Source organism: Stigmatopora nigra, chromosome 10, assembly GCF_051989575.1.
Source record: "Stigmatopora nigra isolate UIUO_SnigA chromosome 10, RoL_Snig_1.1, whole genome shotgun sequence".
NCBI classification, from domain to species: Eukaryota; Metazoa; Chordata; class Actinopteri; order Syngnathiformes; family Syngnathidae; genus Stigmatopora; species Stigmatopora nigra.
In genome coordinates this window covers 6,010,751-6,035,818 of record NC_135517.1, presented here as the reverse complement: position 1 = coordinate 6,035,818, position 25,068 = coordinate 6,010,751, and the positions used below count along the sequence as shown (strand labels likewise).

At 41.3% G+C, this 25,068-nt stretch overlaps 7 protein-coding genes across 11 annotated transcripts; 3 read left to right on the top strand and 4 right to left on the bottom strand.

Annotated features, from left to right (window-relative positions):
• Nucleotides 1-507: 507 nt before the first annotated feature.
• Nucleotides 508-9,491, bottom strand: frs3 (fibroblast growth factor receptor substrate 3). The gene is made up of 7 exons (XM_077727291.1): nt 9,087-9,491; nt 6,266-6,391; nt 6,099-6,187; nt 5,785-5,971; nt 5,089-5,250; nt 4,385-4,506; nt 508-4,301 (listed from the first exon to the last, which is right to left on the bottom strand). Exons 3-7 carry the CDS (start codon nt 6,162-6,164, stop codon nt 3,000-3,002), a joined length of 1,839 nt encoding a protein of 612 aa, XP_077583417.1. The 5' UTR covers nt 6,165-6,187; nt 6,266-6,391; nt 9,087-9,491; the 3' UTR covers nt 508-2,999.
• Nucleotides 9,492-10,271: 780 nt separating this feature from the next.
• On the top strand, nt 10,272-12,031 carry tspo (translocator protein). The gene is made up of 4 exons (XM_077726113.1): nt 10,272-10,505; nt 11,009-11,184; nt 11,294-11,432; nt 11,501-12,031. The coding sequence occupies exons 2-4, from the start codon at nt 11,012-11,014 to the stop codon at nt 11,672-11,674; spliced, it is 486 nt and encodes a 161-aa protein (XP_077582239.1). The 5' UTR covers nt 10,272-10,505; nt 11,009-11,011; the 3' UTR covers nt 11,675-12,031.
• An 81-nt stretch (nt 12,032-12,112) lies between these two features.
• On the bottom strand, nt 12,113-13,783 carry uqcc2 (ubiquinol-cytochrome c reductase complex assembly factor 2). The gene is made up of 4 exons (XM_077726114.1): nt 13,484-13,783; nt 13,019-13,093; nt 12,853-12,919; nt 12,113-12,761 (listed from the first exon to the last, which is right to left on the bottom strand). Exons 1-4 carry the CDS (start codon nt 13,619-13,621, stop codon nt 12,652-12,654), a joined length of 390 nt encoding a protein of 129 aa, XP_077582240.1. The 5' UTR covers nt 13,622-13,783; the 3' UTR covers nt 12,113-12,651.
• On the top strand, nt 13,720-14,659 carry tomm6 (translocase of outer mitochondrial membrane 6 homolog (yeast)). The gene is made up of 3 exons (XM_077726115.1): nt 13,720-14,046; nt 14,379-14,497; nt 14,568-14,659. Exons 1-2 carry the CDS (start codon nt 13,943-13,945, stop codon nt 14,473-14,475), a joined length of 201 nt encoding a protein of 66 aa, XP_077582241.1. The 5' UTR covers nt 13,720-13,942; the 3' UTR covers nt 14,476-14,497; nt 14,568-14,659.
• Nucleotides 14,660-14,717: 58 nt separating this feature from the next.
• c10h1orf74 (chromosome 10 C1orf74 homolog) lies at nt 14,718-15,557 on the top strand. Its single transcript, XM_077726112.1, has one exon. The coding sequence runs from the start codon at nt 14,718-14,720 to the stop codon at nt 15,507-15,509; it is 792 nt and encodes a 263-aa protein (XP_077582238.1). The 3' UTR covers nt 15,510-15,557.
• Nucleotides 15,531-17,639, bottom strand: sirt4 (sirtuin 4). The gene is made up of 4 exons (XM_077726111.1): nt 17,630-17,639; nt 16,652-17,130; nt 15,953-16,247; nt 15,531-15,872 (listed from the first exon to the last, which is right to left on the bottom strand). The coding sequence occupies exons 2-4, from the start codon at nt 17,128-17,130 to the stop codon at nt 15,720-15,722; spliced, it is 927 nt and encodes a 308-aa protein (XP_077582237.1). The 5' UTR covers nt 17,630-17,639; the 3' UTR covers nt 15,531-15,719.
• A 388-nt stretch (nt 17,640-18,027) lies between these two features.
• On the bottom strand, nt 18,028-25,028 carry sfi1 (SFI1 centrin binding protein). Of its 5 annotated transcripts, none has more exons than XM_077726438.1 (28): nt 24,880-25,028; nt 24,575-24,791; nt 24,270-24,341; nt 24,061-24,171; nt 23,891-23,985; nt 23,691-23,808; nt 23,505-23,607; nt 23,227-23,386; nt 23,028-23,152; nt 22,839-22,952; nt 22,610-22,707; nt 22,408-22,474; nt 21,726-21,868; nt 21,550-21,631; nt 21,362-21,436; nt 21,176-21,271; nt 21,001-21,088; nt 20,643-20,746; nt 20,479-20,552; nt 20,222-20,300; nt 19,898-20,071; nt 19,661-19,821; nt 19,505-19,585; nt 19,173-19,302; nt 19,021-19,090; nt 18,604-18,739; nt 18,418-18,517; nt 18,028-18,342 (listed from the first exon to the last, which is right to left on the bottom strand). In XM_077726438.1, exons 2-28 carry the CDS (start codon nt 24,694-24,696, stop codon nt 18,193-18,195), a joined length of 2,928 nt encoding a protein of 975 aa, XP_077582564.1. In that variant the 5' UTR covers nt 24,697-24,791; nt 24,880-25,028; the 3' UTR covers nt 18,028-18,192. The 5 variants fall into 5 exon arrangements, with proteins under 5 accessions (XP_077582564.1, XP_077582566.1, XP_077582567.1 ...); XM_077726440.1 differs by having other exon boundaries at nt 24,876-24,950; XM_077726441.1 differs by lacking the exon at nt 24,880-25,028 and having other exon boundaries at nt 20,222-20,296; nt 20,478-20,552; nt 24,575-24,866.
• Nucleotides 25,029-25,068: the final 40 nt, after the last annotated feature.

The window sequence follows — 25,068 nt, the reverse complement described above, 5'->3', positions numbered from 1 at the left end:
AATTTTGTCGTGGTTCTTCATTTAAAATGCAAGTTACACTGGAATATTTTATTTCTGTTTGTTGTAAGGCTTAAAATGATAAATGACATGTCATTTTAGTTTGGAGTGTTTTGAGTTGTGAGCATGTTCACAGAACAAATTAAGTATGTATCTGAAGGCAACAATGTAATGGACATTAACTAATGCTTAAAATTGACAAGCAATCATAAATTTGGGAATACATGTCCCAATCTATGGCACTGATGATGTAAATGAAATACAAAATCATACAATCATGAAAAATAAGATGAAGGCTGAAAGATGAACATAATAATATAAAACTTCTGATTGACATAATAGTCAAAGTTGTTAAATAATATGAAATTCATAGCGCTACAAATTACTACCTCACATGACGTTTGACAAACAAAACCACTTATTGCAGATGAAAACATTTTTTCCAATAAAACATGTACAGCGATCCCAACTGAAATGAGTTGGATATTAAAAAACTTTGTTAAAAGTTCTGATTTAGAATATTTAAGGCTTTTGTGATGGGAATGTAGGGCAAAGTAGCTGAAACTACCACAGTGTATTGGTAGAATTAAGAAATAATAACAATAATAAATGCGCTGGTATTAGTTGAGGGGTTGACTTTTTCAAAATATTTATATAGTGTGTGTATTTTTAGATTATTTTATTATTTTTTTTACATTTTTGCACTTGATGACATACACCTATTCCATAAATATTTGGATGCAGTTGTCATCCATTTGGCTTTAGACACACACATTGGCTTAGAAATGGAAAAAAAAAATAAACAAGATGTGCTTTAATGTAACTTTCAATTTCAATTCTAATAAGAGTAAAGGTGAGGAAGGTAGTAAAGACAATAATTTAAATTTGACTCACACATTTTTAGTCTCCTTATTGGTCCTGGGCAATTGGTTTCTAGTTTTTTATTTGTACTTTTTTTTAATCTCATCAAAAATTGCAATATTAAAACATTAAAATTGAAATATGATGGACATAGTACTTTTTCTTTGATTCCTGTTGCTAAAAAATTGATGAGGATTACTTTACTGGAAATATTGGTAACAGTTCGAAATTAGAAGATTTTCAGCTGGTGAGATTTTTGGAATGCAAAAAAAAAAAATGCAGAAATCTCCAAAACGGTTGGAAAGCAATACACTATTTGAATTTTCTTCCATTAACAAAATGTTTTAGAGAGCTGAGACAATTAAAAAAGAAAGAATTAGTTAGCATAAAACAGACCATCACATTTAAAGGCTTAAAAGGCATGTATGTATATGATTAAAGGTTATGCATTGGAGAGTTTTGCCTTTATCGAATTTGTCAGTAGAATCACCAAAATAAATGAAATATTGGACAAAAAGGAAGGGGAAACCTATGAATTTCTATACATTTCCACTGTAAGACATAAAACATGAGCATTTTACTTTGCGCAGTTAACAATGCGCAAATATCTGGCATTGCAAACACACATAAAGACGAGGATAGTCCCTTTATATGGGCCACTGTCTGAATGTAATCTGCATGTATATGTAGCAGCAAACATTTCCATGCATCACTCCAATATGATGGTGGATGAATGGATGAGGTGAAATGTGCATTATTAAAAAAATGCTGGAATCCATCAATAAAAAGATGAATTATGTTTTTCTTTCCAGCTTACTTCCCCATATTTAACATTTTGAGAGCCCTATTCAGATCCCACAATTGGCACCTTTGATTTTGAATAGATATTATTTTTCTTTATTTTTTGGCACTTAAAATAAAGTCTTTCTTTGTTAAAATAGAATCACATTAATGCTAAAACTTTGGTTACGTCCAGATGAACTGGATTACAGAACAAAAAAATGCTGGTTGCCATATGGCAAATATTAGAAATAGACATAAATAAGGAAAATAAATAAATTAATAAATAGATAAATTACTCAATTGAGGATAACCAGTGTTTGCGATAAAAAAAAAACTTTAAATACGTTCCAAGAGAATCATTCATACCTGATGATGGGCAGAGAGTTTTAGAATCTGCTCAATTTTCAACATGAAGCCACTCAGTGAGGTTACAGAGGATATTTACTGGCGAAAATGATGAAAAAGGACTAAAAATGCTTTTTTTGATGTACTTTTTCTTGATCATTGAGAAACTATCGGCTCAGGTGGTGAAGTGAATGCTTAAAAAGACGCAATGTCTTTATGTATCTAGATTCAAAAGTGCATTTATCAAACACTGTAGATGAAAATGTAATGGAGGGCGATATGCTACTTTGGAGAGGGACGAGGCTCACTGCATTCACTTGTGCTACTGGTCCCTTCAGCTCACTTGGATTCTCCAAAAAAAACAACCTCAGTTGTTTTGTTTTTTTCTAGGGATTGTCAAAACTTTCCCTCAAAACCCCCCAAAATACAATTCCATAGGATTGTGTGCAAACTGCTCTACTACTGGCATATATGAATGAATAAGCCGTTCCCATTAGCCGCAGGTTACGGACCGTGGCCAGAAATGTTTTGAAAAATAAATGTTCCGGCACTCCTCAATACGTGTCTGCACTCTCATGTTGAAGTGACACGTGGATGGTGTATTCCGGTAAAGTACACGAACACAACAATAGATTTTGAAATGGTTTGGGGGATCCTAATTCACTTGCACAATAGAAAATGGACACTTCCACTTCACATGGATGACTCGGCTGTAATTGCACAGCAGGTGTGATCACGCTCACTTGGTATTTATGCAGTTGAAAGTGAAATTTTGCAAAGAACTTTGCATTACGGTGGGTATATATAACAGCATAAACTTTTCCCTAAGAGGTTCCCTTTCATTCGTACAGATACAGTGGATTTCTAATGGTGTTGGTGATACCTGTACTGTTTTAGTCGGCTCCGCAGTCGGAATGGATGGATGAGAAGGTTTGCCGTGTGCTAAAATGAGGATGAGGCATTTGTCTGCTGTCTGTCATGTCTGCTCTTCGTGGTCAACGCGTTTTTTAGGTTTACAGAGGCAGGTCAGTGCTGTTGTGGCGAGTCTTTCTGGAAGTGCCATCATCCCTGGGCAGAGCTTTTTGCAAGTTGGACATGGCCGCCGTCTTCTTCAGGTCGATGACGGCGTAGCATTCGCTTCGCCGAGGTGCCTGCGGGCCACATTTCGGGGGCGGTAGGCGCTGGTGTGGCTGTACGCCTCCGCCCTCGGCCCCTCCACTGAGGCCTTGGCAGGGAGCTTCTGCCTCCAGGTCTACCTGGATATAGTTCAGCTGCCTTGACGGAGGCATGTGGCCGTACTCGCAGACGCCGACCCCTGACCTCGAGCGTCTGCGAAAATCAAAGCTAAATATGCGCCCACCTCTGTCGGGTTGACACGGTCGTGGATGTGGGGGGCAACTATGCCGCAGCCTGGGCGGCTGCACCTGCTCTGTGTTGACGTAGTTCTGAAGGGCGTCTCTGTGGATGCCCCGCCCATCCGGGTGGTACCCATTGGACGTGTCGGGGCCCTCTGAAAACTCGTACTCGTCAAAGTCTTCCTCCTCTTCTTCGTATTCCTCCTCGTCCGCGTCGTCGTCATCTTCTTCTTGTTCGTCGTCCCGCTGCAGAGCGCTGTACTCCCACACGGGGGGCAGCGAGGGCAGGTTTTCGTAATTGAGCAGCGCCGTACGGCGGTAACCCGCACCGGCGGGCCTCTCGCAGCCATATCCCGGCGAGGGGAGCGAGGTGGAACCGTGCGGGTGCAGTAGGGCATGGGAGTGACTGTCCCCGGTGCTGCTGCTACTGCTCGAGCCCACCGATTGCGACACGCTGCTGGGACTCAAACGTTGTTTCCGGCCGCTCCGCAGTCCGTTGATATTCTCGTAGGTGAGCTCGCCGCCTTGGCAGCTATCCGGGTGCTCGTGGCAAGGGTGCCGGTGCGGGTGATGGTGGAAATGGTGATAGGAAAGGGGATTGCACATGTGCACGGAGGGCTCGTCGCCATCCGTCTCCGAGCCAGTCGCGCCCTCTACTGGCTGAAGGCTGCGTGGGCCGTGAGTGAGTCGCTCTCTTTCGTGCTCACGTTGCAATAGATGACGTTGCGCCGGAGTGGGGCCCAACATGAACTTGACTTCCTGCGATGACGGTTGTAGAAACACCTGGGGATCCTGATGCTCCTCGAGAGGACAGCAGCGCAGGTTCGATTGAGGGTTCGCTTGTCCCCCGGCACGCGTTGTTTCGGTGAACATGCCGGGTCGCACCTCGGGGAGGGAGTGCACACAGTGACGCATGGAAAGGTCCGAGTCCATGCTAACAGTGTTCACATAAGTGTGGGTCTGGGAATAGACAAGGCAGAGTTATAGTCAAAAGTGATTTGTGAGCGCGAGGCAGGTAGAAGTGCAATCGATGCATGGCTAACCTGGTCTTCCAAAGCCATCAGATTGTGTCCATGATCCTCTGAAAGGGAAGGCTGGGACGAATCTCCTCGGACTGGATAAACGGGATATCCGTTGGGAAAAGCCGGGCCGGGGAATGCTGGAGCTGCGAGAGGATTTGTGGAAACTTTTTTTTTTTTAATTATTGCCAAAATTGAATAGTGATTCCCCAACTCAAGACTGGACTTGGTCCCAAGGCCAAACTTGTTGGAATCAAATCTGTTACATTCTCATCCACTATAAGTCTGATGACATAACAGGGTATTTATAAATAATAATCTAAAAAGTGGCCATCTTTAAGGAGTTAAATTATTATGTCAAGAAAGAAATGAAATATAGGACAAGGTATGTAATATTGTTATATTTAAAGTTGTTTTAGGTTATTTTTCATCATATTTCTATTTTGTATGTATGTATACAAATTGATATAGAACAAATTGCATTACTGAATAGAAAAAGCTCTCTCATATACTGTTCAGAGCAGGATTTTATACTGAGATATATTTTTATTTCATTTATTTTCTTTTTCCCTTTTGACCATTAGTTATTTTTTTACAAGGACCGCCCTATAAGAGCATATTCCTGAGTTCAATTAGTCTAAAGTTTTTTTTCCGTGTTGACCAACAATCAACAACTCCTCTTAGAAAAAGTTGAAATCTTATGTTAACAATGTGGCCGTGTGACTCACTGTTGGGAGTCTGTGGAGTGCGAGACATCTCCATCTCTGGCGTGTGACCACTGCGAGACATCATCATGGACTCTTCTACCACGTTGATGCTGTTGCATTGCATCAGCTCCTGAAGCAGGTTGAAGATCTCCTCAGCCCGAGAGCACTTGAATGCAAATATTCCTAATCACAGAAACACAATTAACATGGTTAAACGGCCTGATTTTGTCTTCTCACTGAAGATAAATGCTCAGATTTTCCTTATTTACATCAAAATTAAGAAATAACACACCCATGGCTAGATAGCAAAGTGTACAAAAACATATTATACAGTATCAAATGAACGAATTATTATTTTTCATTATTAATTAATTGCATTTTTGAGAAGGCTCTGAAGTTTTTTTGCATGTTTTTTCAACGTACTTTACCTGCTGAGTCACAAACATAATACTGTTGATACAAGCGTAACAAATGAAAAATATATCAGTCATATTTTTCTTATTAGTTATGACTGCCTAGACCTGATATGAGTAAGTTTATATGACCTTCATGTTAACCATGGTTTGCTTTCTAGTGCAATAATTCAAATCCAGAAGGAAGCTCAATGTTATATGCATTGGGAAACACAGGCATATTTACTAAGTATTCTTATATATTATTCCAAATGATTGTGTTTCTATGAGAAAAAACATGTGGCAAACAATAACGACTACTCACCTTGTCCAGTCTGACAACGGCGGCCACTCTCAAAAGAAAACAGGTTGGAGTCATAGCCGTAGCGGCGCAAGCAGAGGTACGGCCACCTGATGGCGTCCCTCTTCCGCGTATGAAGAATGAGCTCGGTCTGGGTGAGCTCCATGACACCAGAGCCCAGCTCATTGCCTTCATCGTCCACGTTGACAACCTTGAATAGAACAGACTAAATTTAAGACTAAACTCTTAACATAGCCAGCATTTGATAGTCTCTGAAGCACCAAGACCAAAACTAAATTAATCCAGTAAGGCTCAGCAAGGGAATAATGGTCCTGAACCTTAAACTTGGTGAGATGGTTGTTTCGGATGGGGTCCCTGTACAGGCAGCTCCAACAGCTCCCCATGGCTTCAGCAGGCCAGCTGAAACCTGAAAAGACAAACTCTGTCAGGATTAGCGACAAAACGACCGTTTAAAACGCAAACCTATCAGCAGACAGCATCTTACTCAGTCCAGGCCATCGGTGTGAAGGGGTGCGCGCTTCAGACCCAGGATCTTCTGGGCCTCGTGGTTGTCACAAGCCACTCGCTTTGTTGGACAGACATCTTCAACAGAAGCATCATGTTCCTGCCCCTGAAAATGCAAAAAGCAAATAATGTTCAATGAGAATCTGGATCCTCTTCAATACTGTTGACTTTTTGACAGATTTTTCTCTGATAGCTTTTTCAGATCCAATCTGAGCTCCTTTGACTTTCCCATTGTAGCGTTTGCATCAAATGAGCCCTATTTAAATGGCCTCAGAGAAGTCACCTGCTAAAGTCACTCATAATCACTCACAAGAAGTTGAGAGGCTATGCTATGAAGCTCACTTCACTGACTCCGTCCATTAACACTCGACTCATTTTGCGGAACTACTCAAAATCTTCATTTGCATATAATTGATTGATTTTTTTAAATCTGATATTTTAAAAGTCCCCATCCCTAATTCACTGTACCGATCCAATCGACTCATTTAACAAATTCACACTATATTTAAAAGCAAAAAAGAAACACACTACAAACACAGACTACACTACATCCTGTTTAAATTGTTACAGTCTCTTTCCTAAGCCCCAAGATCAGCGAACAGTTGTCGGATCGAGTTTTCTATCTTAAGTGAATACATTATTTGCTTACTGTTCATGAAATGTTATTTTGTCTTAAAGTGAAGAAAAGAGGAAATGTAGTGTAATCACATAACACTGAATTTTGAAGCAGAAAATGCTCTATTCATACGTAAATGACGTGGGAATGATCCAGAGTTTTGACTTAGTCCCTGGGTGGTAAATTTTAAGGTAATGTCCGAGTCAATTGACTCGGGTCATTGTATTGACACATGAATGAGACCAGGGTAAACATCGGAACATTACTGGACTCCAGTACAAGTCTAAATTCTGAAAGAGCTTTAGAATCTTCAATGAATCTGGCATGCATGTTTTTGGAATGTGGGAGGAAACAGGATTGCCCGACATTAAGCCCTCCCACCGCAATGGCAAAAGCTGAGCCCACCACATAGAATTTAAAGATAGACAGTACGTCTACTTCATTTTAATTGCCACGAGAAGCAATATTATTGTTTCAGCTTTAAATACATACATTAGGTAGATATTTTTTATTGGTACTGGTTAAAATATATGCATATGTATATCAAAACATGGACATTATACTGTCTACTCTGTACACCAGAACAAGACAAACAATCATGTTTTTTTAAACGCATGAGGAAGCCTGAGTACCTCAGGAATGTGGAGCAGATGTGCTAAGCACAAGTTCACAGTGCTGCCCTCAACTCCACTACTCTTATGCAACAAAAAATCCAAAGTTAAGTCACATTAGATTCCCACAGACATCATGATTAATGGTGATACCTTCAGGCAATTGTAACCACCATTAGATGTGCAGCGAATTTGCAGAAAAATTTCAACCTTGCGCTCGGCCCGGTGGCACGAGTGGTTAGCACGTCGGCCTCATAGCTCTGGAATCCTGGATACAAATTCACGTCCACTTGTGTGCAGTTTGCATGTTCTCCACTGGGCCTGCGTGGGTTTCCTCCAGGTACTCTGGTTTCCTCCCACATTACAAAAACATGCATGGTACGCTGATTGGACACTCTAAATTGCCCCTGGTTATGAGTGTGAGTGTGCATGATTGTCCGTCTTCTTGTGCCCTGCGATTGGCCGGCCACCAATTCAGGGTGTCCCATACCTCTGGCCTGGATACAGCTGGGATTGGCTCCAGCACCCCCCGTGACCCTAATGAGGATGAAGAGGTTCAGAAAATGAGACGAGACAACAAAAAACATAGGATTAATGTCACAAGGAACACAGGGGGTGTTGGAGCCTATCCCAGCTTACTTCAGGCCGGATGTAGGGGACACCCTGATTCAGTGGCCAGCCAATCGCAGGGCACAAGGAGACAAACAACCATTCACGCTGACACTCATAGCTAGGGGCAATTTAGAGAGTCCAATCAGCCCACCATGCATGTCTTTGGAATGTGGGAAGAAACCGGAGTACCTGGAGAAAACCCACAACCCTAATGAGGATGAAGCGGTTCAGAAAATGATCTGAAAAATCTAAGTAGCCAGTCAAAACATGACCCTACATTGCCAACAAGGAACAGGATATGACAAATTTGCCATTTGTTATATTTCAGGGTATTTTTAGTCATTCCACTCAAATCGGGCTGAGTTCAGGTCTTGACTCAGCAGATGCTAAAGTAAACGACTCCTAACGTGGTTCAGAGTGCAAGTGGGCATTGAAAACTCAACAATCTCAACTGTGCCGTAAAACAAAGAGCAAACTACACGATCATGTGTATCACTATGTGAACAGTCGAGCCACAGACAGCACACAATGTTGCACCTCTTTTCCACCAGCCACCAAAAAGCACCGTCGCATCTGCCCGGGTGGTCACGCTGCAGCCCCCACCTCAGGTGCTCCTCGGCCCGGCCACTAAAACACGCGCCCCCCGCCGCATTGAGAGTTCTGGGCCAGGCCTCCACATCTGCCTGTCTATCCCCACACTCCAAACTCTGCAACGCTAAGCTACGTTTACACACTTGTTTTTCCCCAACCCCATGCCAAGGCTCCGTGGGATTTCCATCCTTCCGTCAGTCCCTCTGTCCATCCACCTTCCACGGCCAGATCGCCCCATTAGCCCCCCGTTGAGCGCCCCAAAAAGCACGCCGCCTGGGACGCTAAAAGGCGCAGTGAGCAGCGGCGTATACAGCTACAATAGCACCTAGCAGGAGCAAAGTGGAGAGGAGAAACGACGCTCCACTACTCACATGTCTATCACCGTCGATTTGCTCTTTCCAATGCCGAGCGCGCGCGGACGCGGCCGGGTTAGTGTTGGCGGCGTCGGGTCGATGGCGATGTGGAGCTCGGCCCGCGGACACGTCAAGCCGAGATGCGGTGAAAGTCGTAATAATGTTGTTATTTTTCCCTCCTCTCCAGCTCATTCCCCCCGTATGACGTCCGCCACTACTGCAGCACGGGCCCTGCTGGTTGGCAGAATGACATTTGCCGTGCGGCTGGGGGTCAAAGTTGATGGGCAGACAACGAGTTTGAGGCAGCCGTCAAGAAGGGGGAAGATGCTGGAGGACCGCGGAGGGTACGGAAAGGTGTGCCCGGCTTGGGGAGGCGGTGGGAGGGGCCACGCAGCCAGCCATCAGCAAGCTGATTTAGCTACAAATACTCCTTCGTTTCAAAGCCATTCAATGCGAAAAGTGGATCGATTTCAAATACTCATACATTTTAAAATTCGGTGGGAAAACTTATCATGAGTATTCATGGTGGGCGGCCCAGTGGGCAAGTGGTTAGCTTTACTGCTGTGGATTCCTGGGTCCAAGTCCAGGTCGGTCCACCTGTGGGGAGTTTGCATGTTCTCCCTGGGCTTGCATGGGTTTTCTCCAGGTACTCTGGTTTCCTCCCGCATTCATGCTAGGCTGATTGGACACTCTAAATTGCCCCTAGGTATGAATGTGAGCGTGAATGGTTGTCCGTCTCCTTGTGCCCTGCGATTGGCTGGCCAACGATTCAGGGTGTCGGAGTTTGCACGTTCTCCCCGGGCTTTCATGGATTTCCTCTGGGCGCTTGAGCCTATCCCAGGCCGACGCACTAACCACTTGCCCCACCTGGCCGACGTTTGGTTAATTAATGTTACTGTCAATAAGGATTTATTGATTTGAATCGATTTGACAATGGAAGTTTAATACAAAAGAAAAGTAACAGTGTAGTGGTACTGTTTGCAAAGGGTTAATTGACATATATATATTTGTTAATTCATTCGTATTATAATCGAAATAGTTATTTAATCTTACAGTCAATAGTGTTTTAATAGATTTAAAATTGGACAAAAATTAATAGTGTTTTTGCGTAACATGAACTCCGGCTACGACCAAACCGGAAACAAGGAGAAATTGATCTCGATGGAGACTGTCGTTTGTACTCATCTTCGTAGGTTACGGCGATTACCTAACCGGAAAAACGGAGAGAGTAAGGGTATCATTGGTTGTTTATGTGTTCGTCTTTGCTTATATACTAGATTGGGAGTGACTGGAGACGGTTTAGATAAGGCAGCCCTGCCCATTAAGGACATTTATATCATAACACAACAGCCTGACTACTGCAAAACTCTTGCGTTTGTAAATACGTGACCAGTCTTTAAGCAACGATTTGCACTCGATCAACTACGCAAGTAAGCGGTAAGTCAATCAAAAAGCCAGACAATAAATAAATAAAATGGATTTAGTGCTGAGCGATTAATCATCGATTTGCCTAATGTCAGAATAGAAAGAATTGCTTAAATTGCTTAAAACACTTGTATTGTGTTTTTGTGCTATTCTGCAGGGACTTTCATAATTAGATCTTTTTTATCAAAGCCGATGTTTCGGCGTTGTGAAGGACATTCTTTAACACTTTAGTCTCATTCTTTTATACTGTTGGCTAAATATGCTTTTATTCAATTATTCAATCTATGACACATTGATGCCTCAATTTAGAATTGACTCGTTGATTACAAAGAGGCATTCGCGTTTCCCAGTCAAACTGGATTGGACGTCTATACCCATCAATTGATTGTGAGCACTGAGTTTTATCACCCAATTCACTGCCATTAAAAGCGATAAATGTTCAATTAATTTTTGGACTTGAAGGGAAAAACAAGATCATTATGTTCATAATGCATATGGGATTTCTTATGTTTAAGGAAATGTGGCTACCATTGGTTGGATTTACCGCCCTACCACACCTTGGGGGGTTCTATGGCGGTTACATTACTAGGAAAGAGGTAAAGACTTGGTACCCCACCCTGCAAAAACCATCATGGCGACCCCCCAATGCTGCCTTCCCTGTGGTGTGGACCTGCTTGTATACAGGAATGGGGTGAGGATCATCCACAGTATGATCAGGGCGGTTGTCTTTCTGCCCAGAGAAAATTAGAGGGAACATTGCTCATATGTCAAATTTCTCCTATGTTGGGGAACTCCCATAGGTACGGCTCCTACCTGGTGTGGAAAGAACTTGGAGGCTTCACTGAGAATGCGGTGGTGCCACTGGGACTCTATGGAATGCAGTTGGCACTCAACTGGGCCTGGACGCCCATCTTCTTTGGTGCACACAAGCTCAAACTGGTACACAGACGTGTAATATTTTCCCCATCATTTCTTTTGTATTTATAACCTCTACAATCTGATTTCAGGCCTTGATGGAAATTGTGCTTCTAACCGGTACTGTGGGCGCCACCATGTGGTCTTGGTATTCCATCAGTCGACCAGCAACTCTACTTATGGCACCTTACCTGGCTTGGTTATGTTTGGCTACTTCACTCAACTACTGCATTTGGAGAGATAACCTGGAGGAAAAAGAAGAGTAGGAAAAATCAATATATTGATGAGCCTCAAACTAACATCAGCATTGAAAAGAGGAATCTGGGGCCTTTAAAATGTTTTGCCTTTATGGAATATATTTTTATTTGCACTAAGATTTTGGTTTTGGAACCTGAATGATTTGCTTCAGATTTGTTTATGAGAATCAACCATTTGCACATGATCAGCATACTTTTCAATTGCTTTGTTTTTGTTTACTTTTTGAACCTAATGATAGAAATATTGTCTGCTTCTTGTATGATAATATTGAGCCCTGGTATCAAAATAACTAAAATGCAATATGTGTCATGTTCAAAGCACATACTTGGAAATTATGCTTGGTGATAAAGACAAAAAACATTTTATACATGGATATTCGCTTTTGTATGAAGTGTCCCATATATGTATAAATGAATTTTGGTTAATAAAAAAAAGACAATTGCCAAAACGTTTATATACTTTATTGCAAAGAAGTAATTTAAATTACTTGTTTCAGATTGAATGTGTTATTTCTTGAAGGACAATTTTGATTTGGGTTAAACTCAACTATATAACTGCTTGAACATTTACTGAATAGTTATGGATAATCTTAAAATCAAAGGAAGCAAATAATCATATTTTCAGTTAATACAATGCCAAAAAATAAATAGATGAAGCCAATGGGCATTCTGCATTAATTGGTCATAAAATGTCTTCTAATTTTAATTTTAGCCACAATACAATCATACATCCTTCTCAAGTAATCAAAAAGTTTTTCTTTTTATTCATTGAAGACATTTTAGCATTCCAATTACAGGCTGGAAAAAGTATGTGAACCCTAACAATTAGTAACCAGTTGAGCCTCTAAATGAGGGTGAGGTCCAAATTCTTGACTTGGCCACTCTAGAAGCTGAAATAGGGACAGGGTTCACATATTTTTTCTTGCCACAGTAGTTGACGTAAATGAAAACGGAAAAAAAAATTCTATTACAGGAAAGATATAATGTTATTTTTCTGGTGTTTTCTCTGGAGCATCCTCTGGTGACTTGGAGGAAAACCTCTCTGTTAAACTTTTCCAAAAACTCTTTTTTTCATCTTCTGTCTGCTGTACACTACCTGAAAAATGTAGAAAAAACAAAGAAAAAAATGAAACGTTACCATGACCAGCCTAAGCAAGGCATCAAGCTTGGCTGAAATTTGTTCTTACTTGACCACAATAATTTACACTCTTCAGCTGTAATTCCCGTAAAGCTTGTGTCTCTCACACGAGGAAACTGAATGCAAATAGAAACATGTATGTAAGAGAGACTCTTGAAACATGGATAGTAGTAGTTGTGAGACAGCGTATTGCATTGAATTGAAACTTCACTTACTCGCTGTTTATACGTGTTGGCATTAATTCTTGCTAAACTTTCATAAGTTTGATCGCACTTCTCAGTGTCCGAGATCTGGAAAAAGAAAACAAAAACAGATGAAACATTTAGGAGGATTTTAAGAATTCAAACAAGAATGTCATATTAAAAATATGAATATATATTTTTATATGCACTGTGGGCCATATACAATTAGAAATTCAAGGAAGGCTTTTGATTTTATTATTTGTCTTAAATAATTTACACACAAGAGAGGTAATATTTGAATTCAGTAAAGAAAACTGCGTTATATAAAATAATTAACATTATTCTGAGGTATATTTTAGAGACGAATAATTGGCATCACCGTGATGAAATGAAAACAATTAACAGGTAAAGGCGAGCAAGGTCAAATGCTCAAAGTTTCTAAGATAGCATAGCTTCATGCTACCTAGCAGAAAAGTGTAGTCCTCTGCATTAACTTACCTGCGTGTTTTCACCCTCCCGGAAAGTGGCTGCCACTCGCTGCCGGAGAAACGTGCCTAAATCTCGGCTTTTCCTGCTCTCGTCCCGAGGCCATTCTTCGCACAGTTTGAGGAAGCGACGGTAACGAGTGGCGGACATCGTCAGAGTCGTCACTCGTCCTCGCGATCGAATGATGACGTCACACTGATTACAAAAGGTTTGGAGTACAGATATAGATACCGTAGATGCGCGGAAGCTTCGCAAGCCCAGCAAGTCTCACGCCGACTTGGCGGCCATGTTGGAAAGGTCAACATTCTCGGCAAATACAATGGCTGCGTGTCGTAAAAATGACGTTTTTAGAAGGGGCGTGTCCTGTCTAGGATTCATGCGTGTTTTTTAGCCTAGTAAATTTGTCATTTCCGGTTGGTTCACCCTCGTTTCCAAGGCAGACTTACCGGCTGCAGCCTTTAGCTTAGCATCATGAGTGGAGTCGGAGCCAAAAATGGCTCGCCCAGTTCCCCAAGCGTGGCAGATTGGTTCGGTTTGGCGTGCAAATTCGCAGCAGACAGAAATGATTTCAGAAGGTGAGCTTATGTAGACGTTTTTTGCCAGAATAAACACGTGTCTTTAGCTCTATCTGGGTAGTGTTAGCATCCTGTCAACACAAGGTTGTCCTTGCCAGAGAGAAGGAATAGTTTTTTGTCGTTGTTATTTCCCCCCCATCTAAATCATATCCTGAGAACCACCAAACAACAATTTAGCTTATATTTTACTATTTTCTAGCCTCACCTTCATTAATACATTGATGTCATAGAACAGTTTCTGTTAGTTTAGGAGGGCCGTCCAGTACAACCGCCATGATGTATAGACACAGCATGTCAATAACTTAGAGGATCTATTAATGTTTGTTTTACAGGAATCTATTGGTCAACCTGGGCTTGTTTGCAGCTGGTGTTTGGGTTGCAAGAAATCTATCTGACTTTGACTTGATGGCTCCTCAGCCCGTTACATAACCCTGTGACATCCCGGCCAATGGTGAGAGTTCATTTTTAATCAGTGTGCAAAATGAATGCAGTTCTAATCCATATTTGTATTTCTTTTTTAGGTATCTTGAAAAGAACCTTCAGAGCCTGTGAAGAAAACAAGTAGTTTCTGTTGTATTGCTTTTTTATTTTAATTATAAATATTTAGACCTGAGATCATGAAGTCGTGTTGATTTTCCAATTCCTCAACTGTGCAGAAAGTGTAATTAATCATGAACACACAAGAGCTGATCGTTTCCGCAGCCCGTCAATGTTTGTCCACTGGAAGGAAATCTCTGTCTGTCCCTCAGAGTCTTGACGTGGCCATTCAACTCATAGCAGTTGATCTGGCCCTCAAACCCGCTCTGTTGTATGACATCAACAGCGCCAGCGCAAAGCAGGTGTGTTGCTTCTTACGCTCATGCCAGTCATCCCGAATCGTGTCTGAATCCCTGGTCACCTTGGACTTGAACGATAACATCTTCATCGTTAATCTGGTCGCGGCAAGATCCAATCTAGAGAGGGTGCTTGACAACACTGGGCCTGTGGTGATTGACGTCTGCAGCTCACTGGAGGAGCCGGCCATCACAGAGCCTGTCAGAACGGGTCTCAAGAACATCGCAGAAGAGCTCCTTTTGCTTCTAAGGAGGTTTGATACCACAAAAGAAGTGGATCCAGGCATCTATGTAGCAGAAGGGTCGGAGGTGTGGAACCTGAGCGCTGTCTTTGGGCTGTTGCTGGGTTACCCTGCCACCTACTGGTTCGACCAGACCAAGAGCTTTGAAAATTGCCTGGCGATGACCCCCTTGACGGTGACCAAGGCATTTGCGACATGGCCGGCAAATGCCACTAGCCAGAAATATTGCCTATATTCATTCAGCATCCCTGCCGTTCTGCAGAATGAGACCTTGTCCGATGTGGAGAAGTGGAAACTTGGCCTACACAAGAGATTCCAACAGCAAAATGTTCTAAAAGACCTCACTATTTGTCACTCTGCTGTCACTCTATCGTCAGTGTGTTTGTGAAATATTACATGTACTCATCACTCCATTAAACTGTTAATGATGATTTAATTCTGTGTTGTTTATCTTTGACCATTTCCAAAATCGACAAAAGAATTGAAGTGAACTTCAAAAGGGGCAGATCTAAGATGATTACTGTATTTACTCCCATACAAGCCACTATATGTATACGAATAAATAAATAGATTAAAAATATGTTCGATGTCATTAACATCAGATCGGTTGAATGATTGACAGCACATCACCACAGCGCCCCCGGACCTTCAGTTGAGACAAATGATCCGCCCTGGTTGCACCGATATTCACAATGGCGATGGGTATTTTTCGATCGCTGGCTGCTAGTAAAAATCTGTACCCTGAATAAACCTGTGGAAGATAACACATAAGCACATTTAATCACCAGAGAAAAAATTGACTTTTACATACTGCTCTTGAGTGACACTTACCTGCAGTGATGTTCCGACAGCCAACACGGCGTCCGACTCGGCTAATTTACTGTGTACAAACTGGACGGTGTCTTTGTTCACCGTATCCCCAAAGAAGGTCACTTCAGGCTTCAGTATTCCTCCACAAATCTCACAAGCGGGAACCCTGAAGTTGAGAGCTAGCTCATCTTCCAGGAAGACGTCACCATCTGGGGCTGCAGCCCCAGTTTGAGCCCTCCAATCGGGGTTCAGTTCGACAAAACGCCTTTGGAGCTCCTCCCTAGCTGAGATACAGCCACAGCATAAACACAGCACCCTAAACATGAAACACATGTTATAAACAAGTTGATTTTGGTTCACAATGACATAATACAGTGCTGTGATTTCCAAGTGAAACAACATGCGTTTTTACAGATACAATAGGGTCTTATTTATTTTTGCCTTGACTAGTGAGCAAAATGTTGTGATAATGTGAGTGACATACATTGAAAACTCTGGACTGGTCAGCAGTCAATTGAATGACAAAGAAATGACGAGTACTTCAGATACTTTTAAAATCCATATAGTACAGTGGTGCCCCTGACATACGAGTGCCCCAGCAATTTGAGATAAGAGTAAAACATTTTGAAAATATTTATCTTGAGATACCAGACAAATTTTGACATATGAGCAGACAGCAGATGAAGAATAAATAAGCATTTTGACATGATGTTTGATTACCTGTGGGCACATCCGTGGAGCTCAGTGAGTCTCTTCTGCCCTGCCTTAGAATGAAGAGCATCCACATTCTGTGTGACCAGCCAATGGAGCTTGTTCTGCCCCTCCCAATGCTGCAGAGCCCTGTGAGCCGCATTCGGCTTATGGGCAGAGAACTGCGGCCACCCCAGAAAGTTCCTTGCCCAGTAACGCTGACGGGACTTGGCACTGCGGACAAACTCCACGTGCTGCATGGGTCGTCTGTCGGTGCGAGCGTACAAGCCGACGCCTTCTGAGCGGTAATCTGGGATGCCGGACTCCGTGGAGAGACCGGCGCCGCTGATGGCAAACACCCGTGTCGCCTGGGAGATAAAGTTCTGGAGCAGCTGCAGGGATTGAACATCTGTGGAACCACAATCAGGGACAAACATCCCTGCAGGTGCTGAGGTTGTTCCCCTGGAAGATGACGTGTGCACTAGGCTGACTCTGCATGGCAATCTCATCTATGTGAAATTGGACACATGACAAATAAATCAGACGTGCACTGCGACTACTAAGATACAAAACTGAAATTCTCTCTTTAAAATAGTACCATATTTTCTTGCATAAATACCAGATTTGTCGCAAAAAAAGATGACTGAATTGCGGGAACGGCAGATAAGTGGTTAGCCCGTCGGCCTTACAATGGGGGGGCCTGGGTTCAAATCCAGGTCGGTCTACCTGTGTGGAGTTTGCATGTTCTCCCCGGGCCTGCGTGGGGTTTCTGCGGGTACCCCGGTTTCCTCCCACATTCCAAAGAGATGCATGGTAGGCTGATTGGACACTTTAGTGTACTACACTAAATTGCCCCAGGGCCCTAGGGGCAATTTAGTGTACTACACCCATCGTGCTATACCGCAAATTCAGTTTTTGACAGGTAAGGAAATGTGGACGGGCTTGGAAGGCAGGCTCTTCAGATAATGGAGCAAACGATTAAAATAGGAAAAACTTAAAACATATTACCTTATGAAAGAGTTAATCTTCAAAACCACGCCAGACTTAGGAGCGTTTGGCTTATGTGACTTGACTCCTCTGACACTTCAGGGGGAAAAAACACGGAACGATTTCACATAACATTGAAGACGACCGGTTGTAATTTGCAGTGCACCCTGACACGCGCGCAAGGCTTTATGGGATATGTAGTGAGACAAGCTTATTACAAAAATATGTATATATGAAATGTCACTGATGAAAACATATTTTACTGGCTCAAAATCTAATTTAAAATGTACTCATTAATTCATCAAATTTATGAACTTATTTTTTTGAAAAGCTAAACACCCAAAAGCACCTATATGAATAGAAAATGTTTTTGCATGTTTATTATTCATTTTAATACAATAAGAAATATTTCCATATCATGTGTTTCTCACATCTTTAATATAAAATTGGGACACAAGAATTAAAATACTGCTCTAAATACGATAAAAGGTTACAGTCAAGGTACAAATAAATCGCACAAATGGCTCTTTGCGTACAAATAGTTGCCTTAAAAGACCTAAACCACTTCCAATCATTACTTAGTGTTATGTTTGCATTTGCATGTGGCAATACAGAGATGAAAATCCTGAGCAGTCAAGGACAGCTTGTAAATGTTGGAGCCTTTCTACATGAAGGCGCATTGTCAGCTTTCGTGTTCCCAGCTCACAAGAAAGTTTCTCAATCCGTTCTTCAAGCTGTTAACAAGCAAATGATCAACTGAGAAGAATGCTTAAACAATTGCTTTTGTTTACCCAACGACCCTCACTTACCTCCTTCACCTGTTGCCAAACTGCATTGCTATCCATTTCCTCATCTTTTCCACTGGTTTGCAGCCAACCTTGCAACGTGTCTTTGACTCTCTGCCAGAGCCTGAGCAGATAAAAAACATCAGTCTAAAAAGAACATACAAAAATACAGAAGTGGAAGATAAACACCATTCTGCAACAAGCATTCACCTGAGCTGCTTTCTTTCTTGTTGGAAGCATCTCATGTCCTGCTGGATGCTCATTAGCTCCCTTAACAGCGATGAGGTTGTATCAGTCTCTGAACGTCCATTTTGTTCTCTTGGCTGTAGATCTTGAATAGGTACTACTGTACAATAGGTTAAGTATAATAAAAAAAAAAAACTACAGTACAGATGCACCTCCACTTACAAAATTATTTGTTTTTTTATATACCTCTGCGACAATATTTTCTAAATAAAATAACGGATGAGGAAATGCATTTTCTTTTTGAGGTATTTTGTAACTTGGATCTTTTGCATATCTCAAGTCACTCATTTGCATATAAAAAAATTGTAACCTGAAAAGTTTGTACCTAGAGGCATTCATAAGTAGAGGTATGACAAAAAGTAGGACTGTAATGTGACATACCTGCAGGTGTAGACAAAATCTGTTTTGTATTGGGCCTTTTTGTTGGGCTGAAGGTCCAGTCATATTTCAACTTGGAAATGAACAACAATTAGAATATGGATGACAAGGAGGGGAATTCAAGTAGAGTTAAAAATCCGAGTTGTAATCTTTACCTCATCTGTTGCGCTCATAAAAATAGAAGGAGGCAGGAGCAGCTCACGTTGTGGCTGAGGCGTCTTCACTATGGAAACTGGACATTTTTGGGGTAGTGAATGAATGACGTCTGTATATTGACACCTGGCGCTGAAAAGAACATAAGGAGAAGAAAGGGATGAAGATCTGCCTGACTGTAGAAAAATGATAGACTTAAGAGGTAATATTCTGCTCCACTTCCGAAAAATTTAAGTTAATAAGTTCTAGAACCACATAATTCCATAAGTCGAGGTACAACTGAAATATTTACATTTCAAAACATGAACTGTATGATGAATAAAGTACATCTTACCTATCATATGCTAATACATTAAAAGGCGGCTCGAACAGTTCCTCACAGCGACGAGGCTGGCGTCGCATCAAGGGAGGAATTCTTTAAGGGGAAAAGGAACATTATGTTAAAAAGATCCCTATGTTAAAAACCCATGAATATCTGTTTTGCACTCACAGTATGCTGTCATCTACATCATGTTTCCCTGACTTAGATGGTGAATCATCTTTTAATTCAGGAAGATTGAAGGTCACAGTCTTTTTCAATGGTTTGCTAAGGGCCCGTTCCTTCCATTTTTTGGCCACACGCTTCAACACTCTCTGAAGTCGTGGACTTAGCTACAAAAAAAATGAACTGGTTGAAATGGGCACATGTACTTGAAGTTAAAGATAGCAAAGATGAACGTGTACGCACTGGTTCTTCATTTTGTTGCACACCAGGCTGAGGCAGAGTCCTGATGTTAATTTCATCGTTACTGTAGGTCACATCCATAGTTTGTAGTATATCTTTGTCCATCTGAAGAGCTCCCAATCTCTCGGTCTTCCTCCTGCGCTGCTCTGTGACCCACAGTCTCCATGCATACAGCACCTGCCGCAAATATATTGTACAAATATTTTAGTATTCCCTAAAATATCGTGGTTCACGCAAAATCGGTAGTAGTGAAGCCACGAAAGTTGAAGCGTGAAATGGCGAGGGATTACTGTAGAACCAGTTGTCAAGGCAAAATGAAAGAAGCACCTTGGCTTGAAGTGTGAGGGCCCAATGCCAAAGAGCTTGCTCTGTCTGCTCGGACACCTTGAGTTTTAACTGAAGCTGCCGGGATGAAGAAAAACTCAAATTTAAAAAGAGTAGATATACGATGTAATAGCATTACATCATAAAGAGAAAGAAGTATTTTGGGGAGCTGACTTTAGTAGAGGTCTCAGATAAAAACATGTAAAATTGCTGATGAAGTTAATAATATAACAAGATAGTAAATTCCGCATAATCAAACCTTCCTCCTCCATTGTGCAAAGTAGGTCTGGTGCATTTTCCGTTTTTGAAACAAGATTCCTTGTTCTTTCATCACCTGTGTGATAATCATATTGTAACAGGGAAGTCATTTGAAAGCCGATGACTTTATTCCTTATTTAATGGTTACGGCAAGATGGGAAATTACCTTATATTGGGTACGCCATGCTCTCAGCACTTTACAGAGCAGTGTGGAGTTGTAATGTTTTTGGGCTTTTTCTGTGTCTTTTTGCTCTTTCTGCGGCACGTCCACTGGTTATAAAAAACAGAGAGAGGATTCGCAAATGTGCATAATATTCTGATAAAGTAGTGTATTTTATGTTGCAGTTGAGTTTAAACCCCCGGAATGTTCTTTTTGACGGTGTTTGTTCCTTATGAGAATTTGTATTAAACAAAAGTACTCCTGATTTGAGGCAAGGGAGGTGATGATGGAAAGAATTTGCTTTTAGTTGGAATCTTCTTAACGAATAGTGTGGCCCAAATCCAGCTATGTGTTTTATTCTTGCCTTGATTTACAGAACTTTGAGTCGCGTTGAGTGCTTTCCTTTTTTCAAACACTGCAAGTGTTGTTTCTTCTCTCCAAGCATGGAAGACCTAATGCAAGCAAAGTAAGCACACAGAATCTTTTAAGTAATATCCTTTTCGAGTCATAGTGTTGTGCTTAATGCACATGAAGCTCACCTTAGGCAGCAGGGTTTTGTTCACCTGGCGCACTTTTAATAGCTCCCCTGTCTTACTGCGCTGCTCTATGACCCACAGCCTCCACCAATACAGCACCTGCAGAAGGTTTTTCACAAACACATGAAGAGAAAGGTAATCCCCTATCCTACACCTCGGTTTAGAGCAAGAAAAGCAGGTACAATTTACCTTGGCTTGAAGTGTGAGGGCCCAATGCCAAAGTGCTCGTTCAGTCAGCTCAAATGTTCTTGGACTATCCCTGAGCTGTTGGCCCAAAGCAATTCATATATGGGTTGCAAATGATAAAGCATCAAGTACTCTTAAACTACACTTTACTAGTATGTGTGGGTCATAAAATTTAAAAAATGACAACATACGATTGGCAGTGACACCAACTCATCATTGTGTTCGTTTGACCGTTTTCTCCAGGTTGACAATGCAAAAGTACATAGACGCTGTCTGGAGGTAAATCAAGAGGGAAAATAATTAGCGATATTCTCTGGACTTGGCTAAAACCATGAAAACTAAGCAAGCAGGTGGGTAATGTACTGACTTATTAAAGACATCTGCTTTGTGTCTTCTCTCTTTCTTCAATCTTCTCTGTAAAATATACTTACGCCACAGATTAAAATAACGTGCCAAAAAGTGCTCTGCAAACCAAATATCGGCACGCCACTCCAGCTCCTCCATGAAAGCCTGTAAAGTGTCAATAAACCCCAGTTACATATTCATTGTGTTTTGACTTATTGTAAAAAGCCAGGAAGCAGACAGGCATCTTTTCTAGTGGACATGTTTTTGCCCATTGCTAGGGTGGAAAGCATACTTGGCGGTTACAGAAATTAAACCCCTTCATTTGATTAATTTTTGCACATAGAGTACATGTAATGTTCGTGATTTTATATGAAATTAGTTTAGGTCTAGTTCATTCATGATTTTTAACTGGTTAGGGACTCTGCCCCTTTCTCCTGAAATGCAAATGCCCACAAATGCCACAATGGGAAAGTCAAAGGAGCTCAGCATGGATTTGAAAAAGCAAATCCTTGACTTGAACAAGTCAGGAAAGTCACTTGGAGTCATTTCAAAGCAACTGCAGGTCCTAATGGCACTATCAGAGAAAAATCTAAGTTGTAGAAAAAACAGGAAACTCAAGAGCCCTGACATTATGTTCTTCACAAGTGTATGTAAACTTTTGACCACAACTGTATATGCCCTTTTTTGAACATCAACTACTGTACCTGCATGTGCCTTTGCTGAATAATGTTCATCCTCCAGTGGTCAAAACAGTGACTTAACAGTTTTTTTCTGCAAAAGTGGGGATGGTAAGTAATTGTGGGACATGTTTATAGCTATGAAAGCAGGAAGCATGAAAACCAAACTGAAGATAAGCAGTAAATAAAATGAATCAATGAATGCATGGAAAATGGAATTTAAAATCACCTATAGTTTTTCAGTGCCATGTCTGACAAAGCTTGGAAAGTCTCATCTTCAGCCTGCTGCAGTCCATCTTTACATAAAGTCCAATGAGTATTTATGACCTATGTGAAAATGCCAAAAAATAAATATGGTAATTGGGTAGTCTGTCTACTTACCAGTTACCTGGGAGAGGCCCCAGCTCAAACCGCATCAGATCAAAGAATGAATAACAAAAAAAATCCCCAAGACTGACCTGCAGGCTTTGATAGTGGTACTGACACCCAATTTGGCCAACTTCAGTATTTTCTTCTTCCCATGTCACATTTTCAGAGGATGTCCTGAATCCAGACGTACTGGTAGACCTTAGCTGACATAAAAAATGATAGTTGAAAAAGCGGATACTTCATACCTTCCAGTGTAGTGGCACTTGGCATTGAGATACCAATGTAGAGGGCAGTTCTTTGTCTCGAAAGCGCTCTTCTTCGCTCTGTTTACGATGCCATTCGCTCCTCCACACGCTCCAGCTCATTCTCACCAGGTGAAGATGGACAAAGTGGTCAGCTTGAGCTGAATGAAGGGTAACAAACAATAAGCTAGCATATATTTGGAGAGAAAGAGCATATTGATATTGTCGAGAAAACCTTTTGCAGCTTTCTTCTGCTTGTGAATGGAGACAAAACATTGCCAACTGTGCAATGATTTCTTTTTCACTTTGTTCATGAAATGAAGTGACGCTTTGGCTTCTTTCTCCATCAGGGAATCGCCAACAAATTGCAGCTCTCTTTCCAATTGAGGAAAACCCTTTATTCAAAGACAGCAAAGATTTTACCACTACACAATGGTGCTGAAATAAAAATGACAGATAGACTCTATAGAACTGCTCTAATTTCTCTGGACGGTACAAAACACTGAAACTCACCCTTCCTTGTGGATTTTGTGTCCCATGTGTCAAGGCTTGGTCCTCCAAAGCGCAAATCTTTTTATGATGCTGTAGCTCCATCTGCCAGAGACGCCACACTGACCTGGTTGAGTTTAAGAACACAAATCTGTTATTAAACATAAAAATGCAGTGATCAGAAAAATCAATAGATTCAATTTTACATACCTCAGCATTTTGTGCCTATGTTGGTCACGAGCTAATTGAGAAGCTCTGTTTTTTACCCGTCTTTTGTGAATGTAAAGCTTCCACTTGTCCCAAATCTGATGCATCCGCCGCTTGTCAGCTTTTTGAACATCAATACAATATTATATTGGGAAAAAACTTCACATTTAAAGAACCTCAAGTTTAAAAAAAAAAACATTTACCAAATGTTTGAGCTCTTTGAATTTTGTTCTTCTTTTCTAATTTCAGTGAAGTATAATTTCGCCAGCTTCGGAATGTCGTGTAGAGAAGGTAATATCTTCAAAAAACAAAATATGGCAATAAAATCAATTCATACAGCCTTACTTGCTTGACCTGTCATATACTAACTGACCTGTAATGATATTGAGCACAAACTGAAAGACTCCATTCCCTTCCAGATGTCCACCACTCTTCTTTCCATCCCTCAAATGTTTTTCTCAGCAGCACATTGTCATAATGAATCCTGTACAAATTATGAGTGCAAAAAATTACATGACACAAGAATGCTCAGAACGTTAAAACACACATTTATCAACTTATTTAAATTGATATAGTTTTTACTTGGCCATATGAGGAAGAACTCGTCCAAAGGTATTCTGCATCCATATTTTTAAAAACTTTCTTGCCAGGATTCTGTAGAAATTTAGGAAGAAACACCATTAAATAAAACTAAATTGGACCTAAGGATGAGTGGGCGTGTCTCCTTCTGCCCTGTGATTGGCTGGCCACCAATTCAGGGTGTCCCCCGCCTCAGCTGGGATAGGCTCCAGCACCCCCCCCCCCCGACCCTAGTGAGGATAATGCGGTTCAGAAAATGAGATGAGAAACATCCTTAAATGACAAAATATATTAAAAGAAGTTTTCACCTTATTCTTAACTCTTCGACTCTTCCACATCTGTCCCAACTGTATCCAAGCATATCTGAAAGATTAGTGCTTTGGACTTTAAAGTCTTTGGAATCAACACTGAACTTGACACTACTTATCATAACTTATGCTCATATATGTAGATCCGACCATCCTATTGTTGCCCCACGATTAAGAAGAGACTTGGTCATTGAAAGTATCCAAAATGCGCAAAATACTAAAAAAGAAACAGAGAATATGTCAGATTCATATAGTGAATTATATGGCCATGATATCGAAATGATATTGTTCACCCACTTACTTACGGGCGATTCTGTTTGGGTAGAGACCGCGCGTTTGTTTTTCCGTGTCACGTGACTCACCATGGGTATGTTTAATTTTCACACCGACGGCAATATTTTTCTATTTTGGCCCATTAAACCTTCACGCCGAGCTCATTGTCCTGCAGGCCATATAAATTGAGCACACCCCAAACTTTTGGCTTGCTGTCCAAA

Bases quoted from the DNA above. Each gene is read 5' to 3' on its own strand.
- c10h1orf74 (XM_077726112.1), top strand. From the start codon at position 14,718: ATGAACACACAAGAGCTGATCGTTTCCGCAGCCCGTCAATGTTTGTCC.
- sirt4 (XM_077726111.1), bottom strand. From the start codon at position 17,130: ATGAGATTGCCATGCAGAGTCAGCCTAGTGCACACGTCATCTTCCAGG. The intron at 16,248-16,651 runs GTAATCAAACAT...TTTCATGTTTAG, and splicing joins CTCCACGGATGTGCCCACAG to GGTGCTGTGTTTATGCTGTG. The intron at 15,873-15,952 runs GTAAGTGTCACT...TATCTTCCACAG, and splicing joins CTGTCGGAACATCACTGCAG to GTTTATTCAGGGTACAGATT.
- sfi1 (XM_077726438.1), bottom strand. From the start codon at position 24,696: ATGATAAGTAGTGTCAAGTTCAGTGTTGATTCCAAAGACTTTAAAGTC. The intron at 21,272-21,361 runs GTAAATTGTACC...AACCTTCTGCAG, and splicing joins CCCTCACACTTCAAGCCAAG to GTGCTGTATTGGTGGAGGCT. The intron at 18,518-18,603 runs GTGAATGCTTGT...TTATCTGCTCAG, and splicing joins CAAGAAAGAAAGCAGCTCAG to GCTCTGGCAGAGAGTCAAAG.
- tomm6 (XM_077726115.1), top strand. From the start codon at position 13,943: ATGAGTGGAGTCGGAGCCAAAAATGGCTCGCCCAGTTCCCCAAGCGTG. The intron at 14,047-14,378 runs GTGAGCTTATGT...TTTGTTTTACAG, and splicing joins GACAGAAATGATTTCAGAAG to GAATCTATTGGTCAACCTGG.
- uqcc2 (XM_077726114.1), bottom strand. From the start codon at position 13,621: ATGTCCGCCACTCGTTACCGTCGCTTCCTCAAACTGTGCGAAGAATGG. The intron at 12,920-13,018 runs GTAAGTGAAGTT...ATTTGCATTCAG, and splicing joins CCAACACGTATAAACAGCGA to TTTCCTCGTGTGAGAGACAC. The intron at 12,762-12,852 runs GTAAGAACAAAT...TACATTTTTCAG, and splicing joins GTGTAAATTATTGTGGTCAA to GTAGTGTACAGCAGACAGAA.
- frs3 (XM_077727291.1), bottom strand. From the start codon at position 6,164: ATGGGGAGCTGTTGGAGCTGCCTGTACAGGGACCCCATCCGAAACAAC. The intron at 5,972-6,098 runs GTTCAGGACCAT...GTTCTATTCAAG, and splicing joins ACCATCTCACCAAGTTTAAG to GTTGTCAACGTGGACGATGA. The intron at 4,507-5,088 runs GTGAGTCACACG...ATCCTCTCGCAG, and splicing joins CACTCCACAGACTCCCAACA to CTCCAGCATTCCCCGGCCCG.
- tspo (XM_077726113.1), top strand. From the start codon at position 11,012: ATGTGGCTACCATTGGTTGGATTTACCGCCCTACCACACCTTGGGGGG. The intron at 11,185-11,293 runs GTGAGGATCATC...GAACTCCCATAG, and splicing joins TGCTTGTATACAGGAATGGG to GTACGGCTCCTACCTGGTGT. The intron at 11,433-11,500 runs GTACACAGACGT...ATCTGATTTCAG, and splicing joins GTGCACACAAGCTCAAACTG to GCCTTGATGGAAATTGTGCT.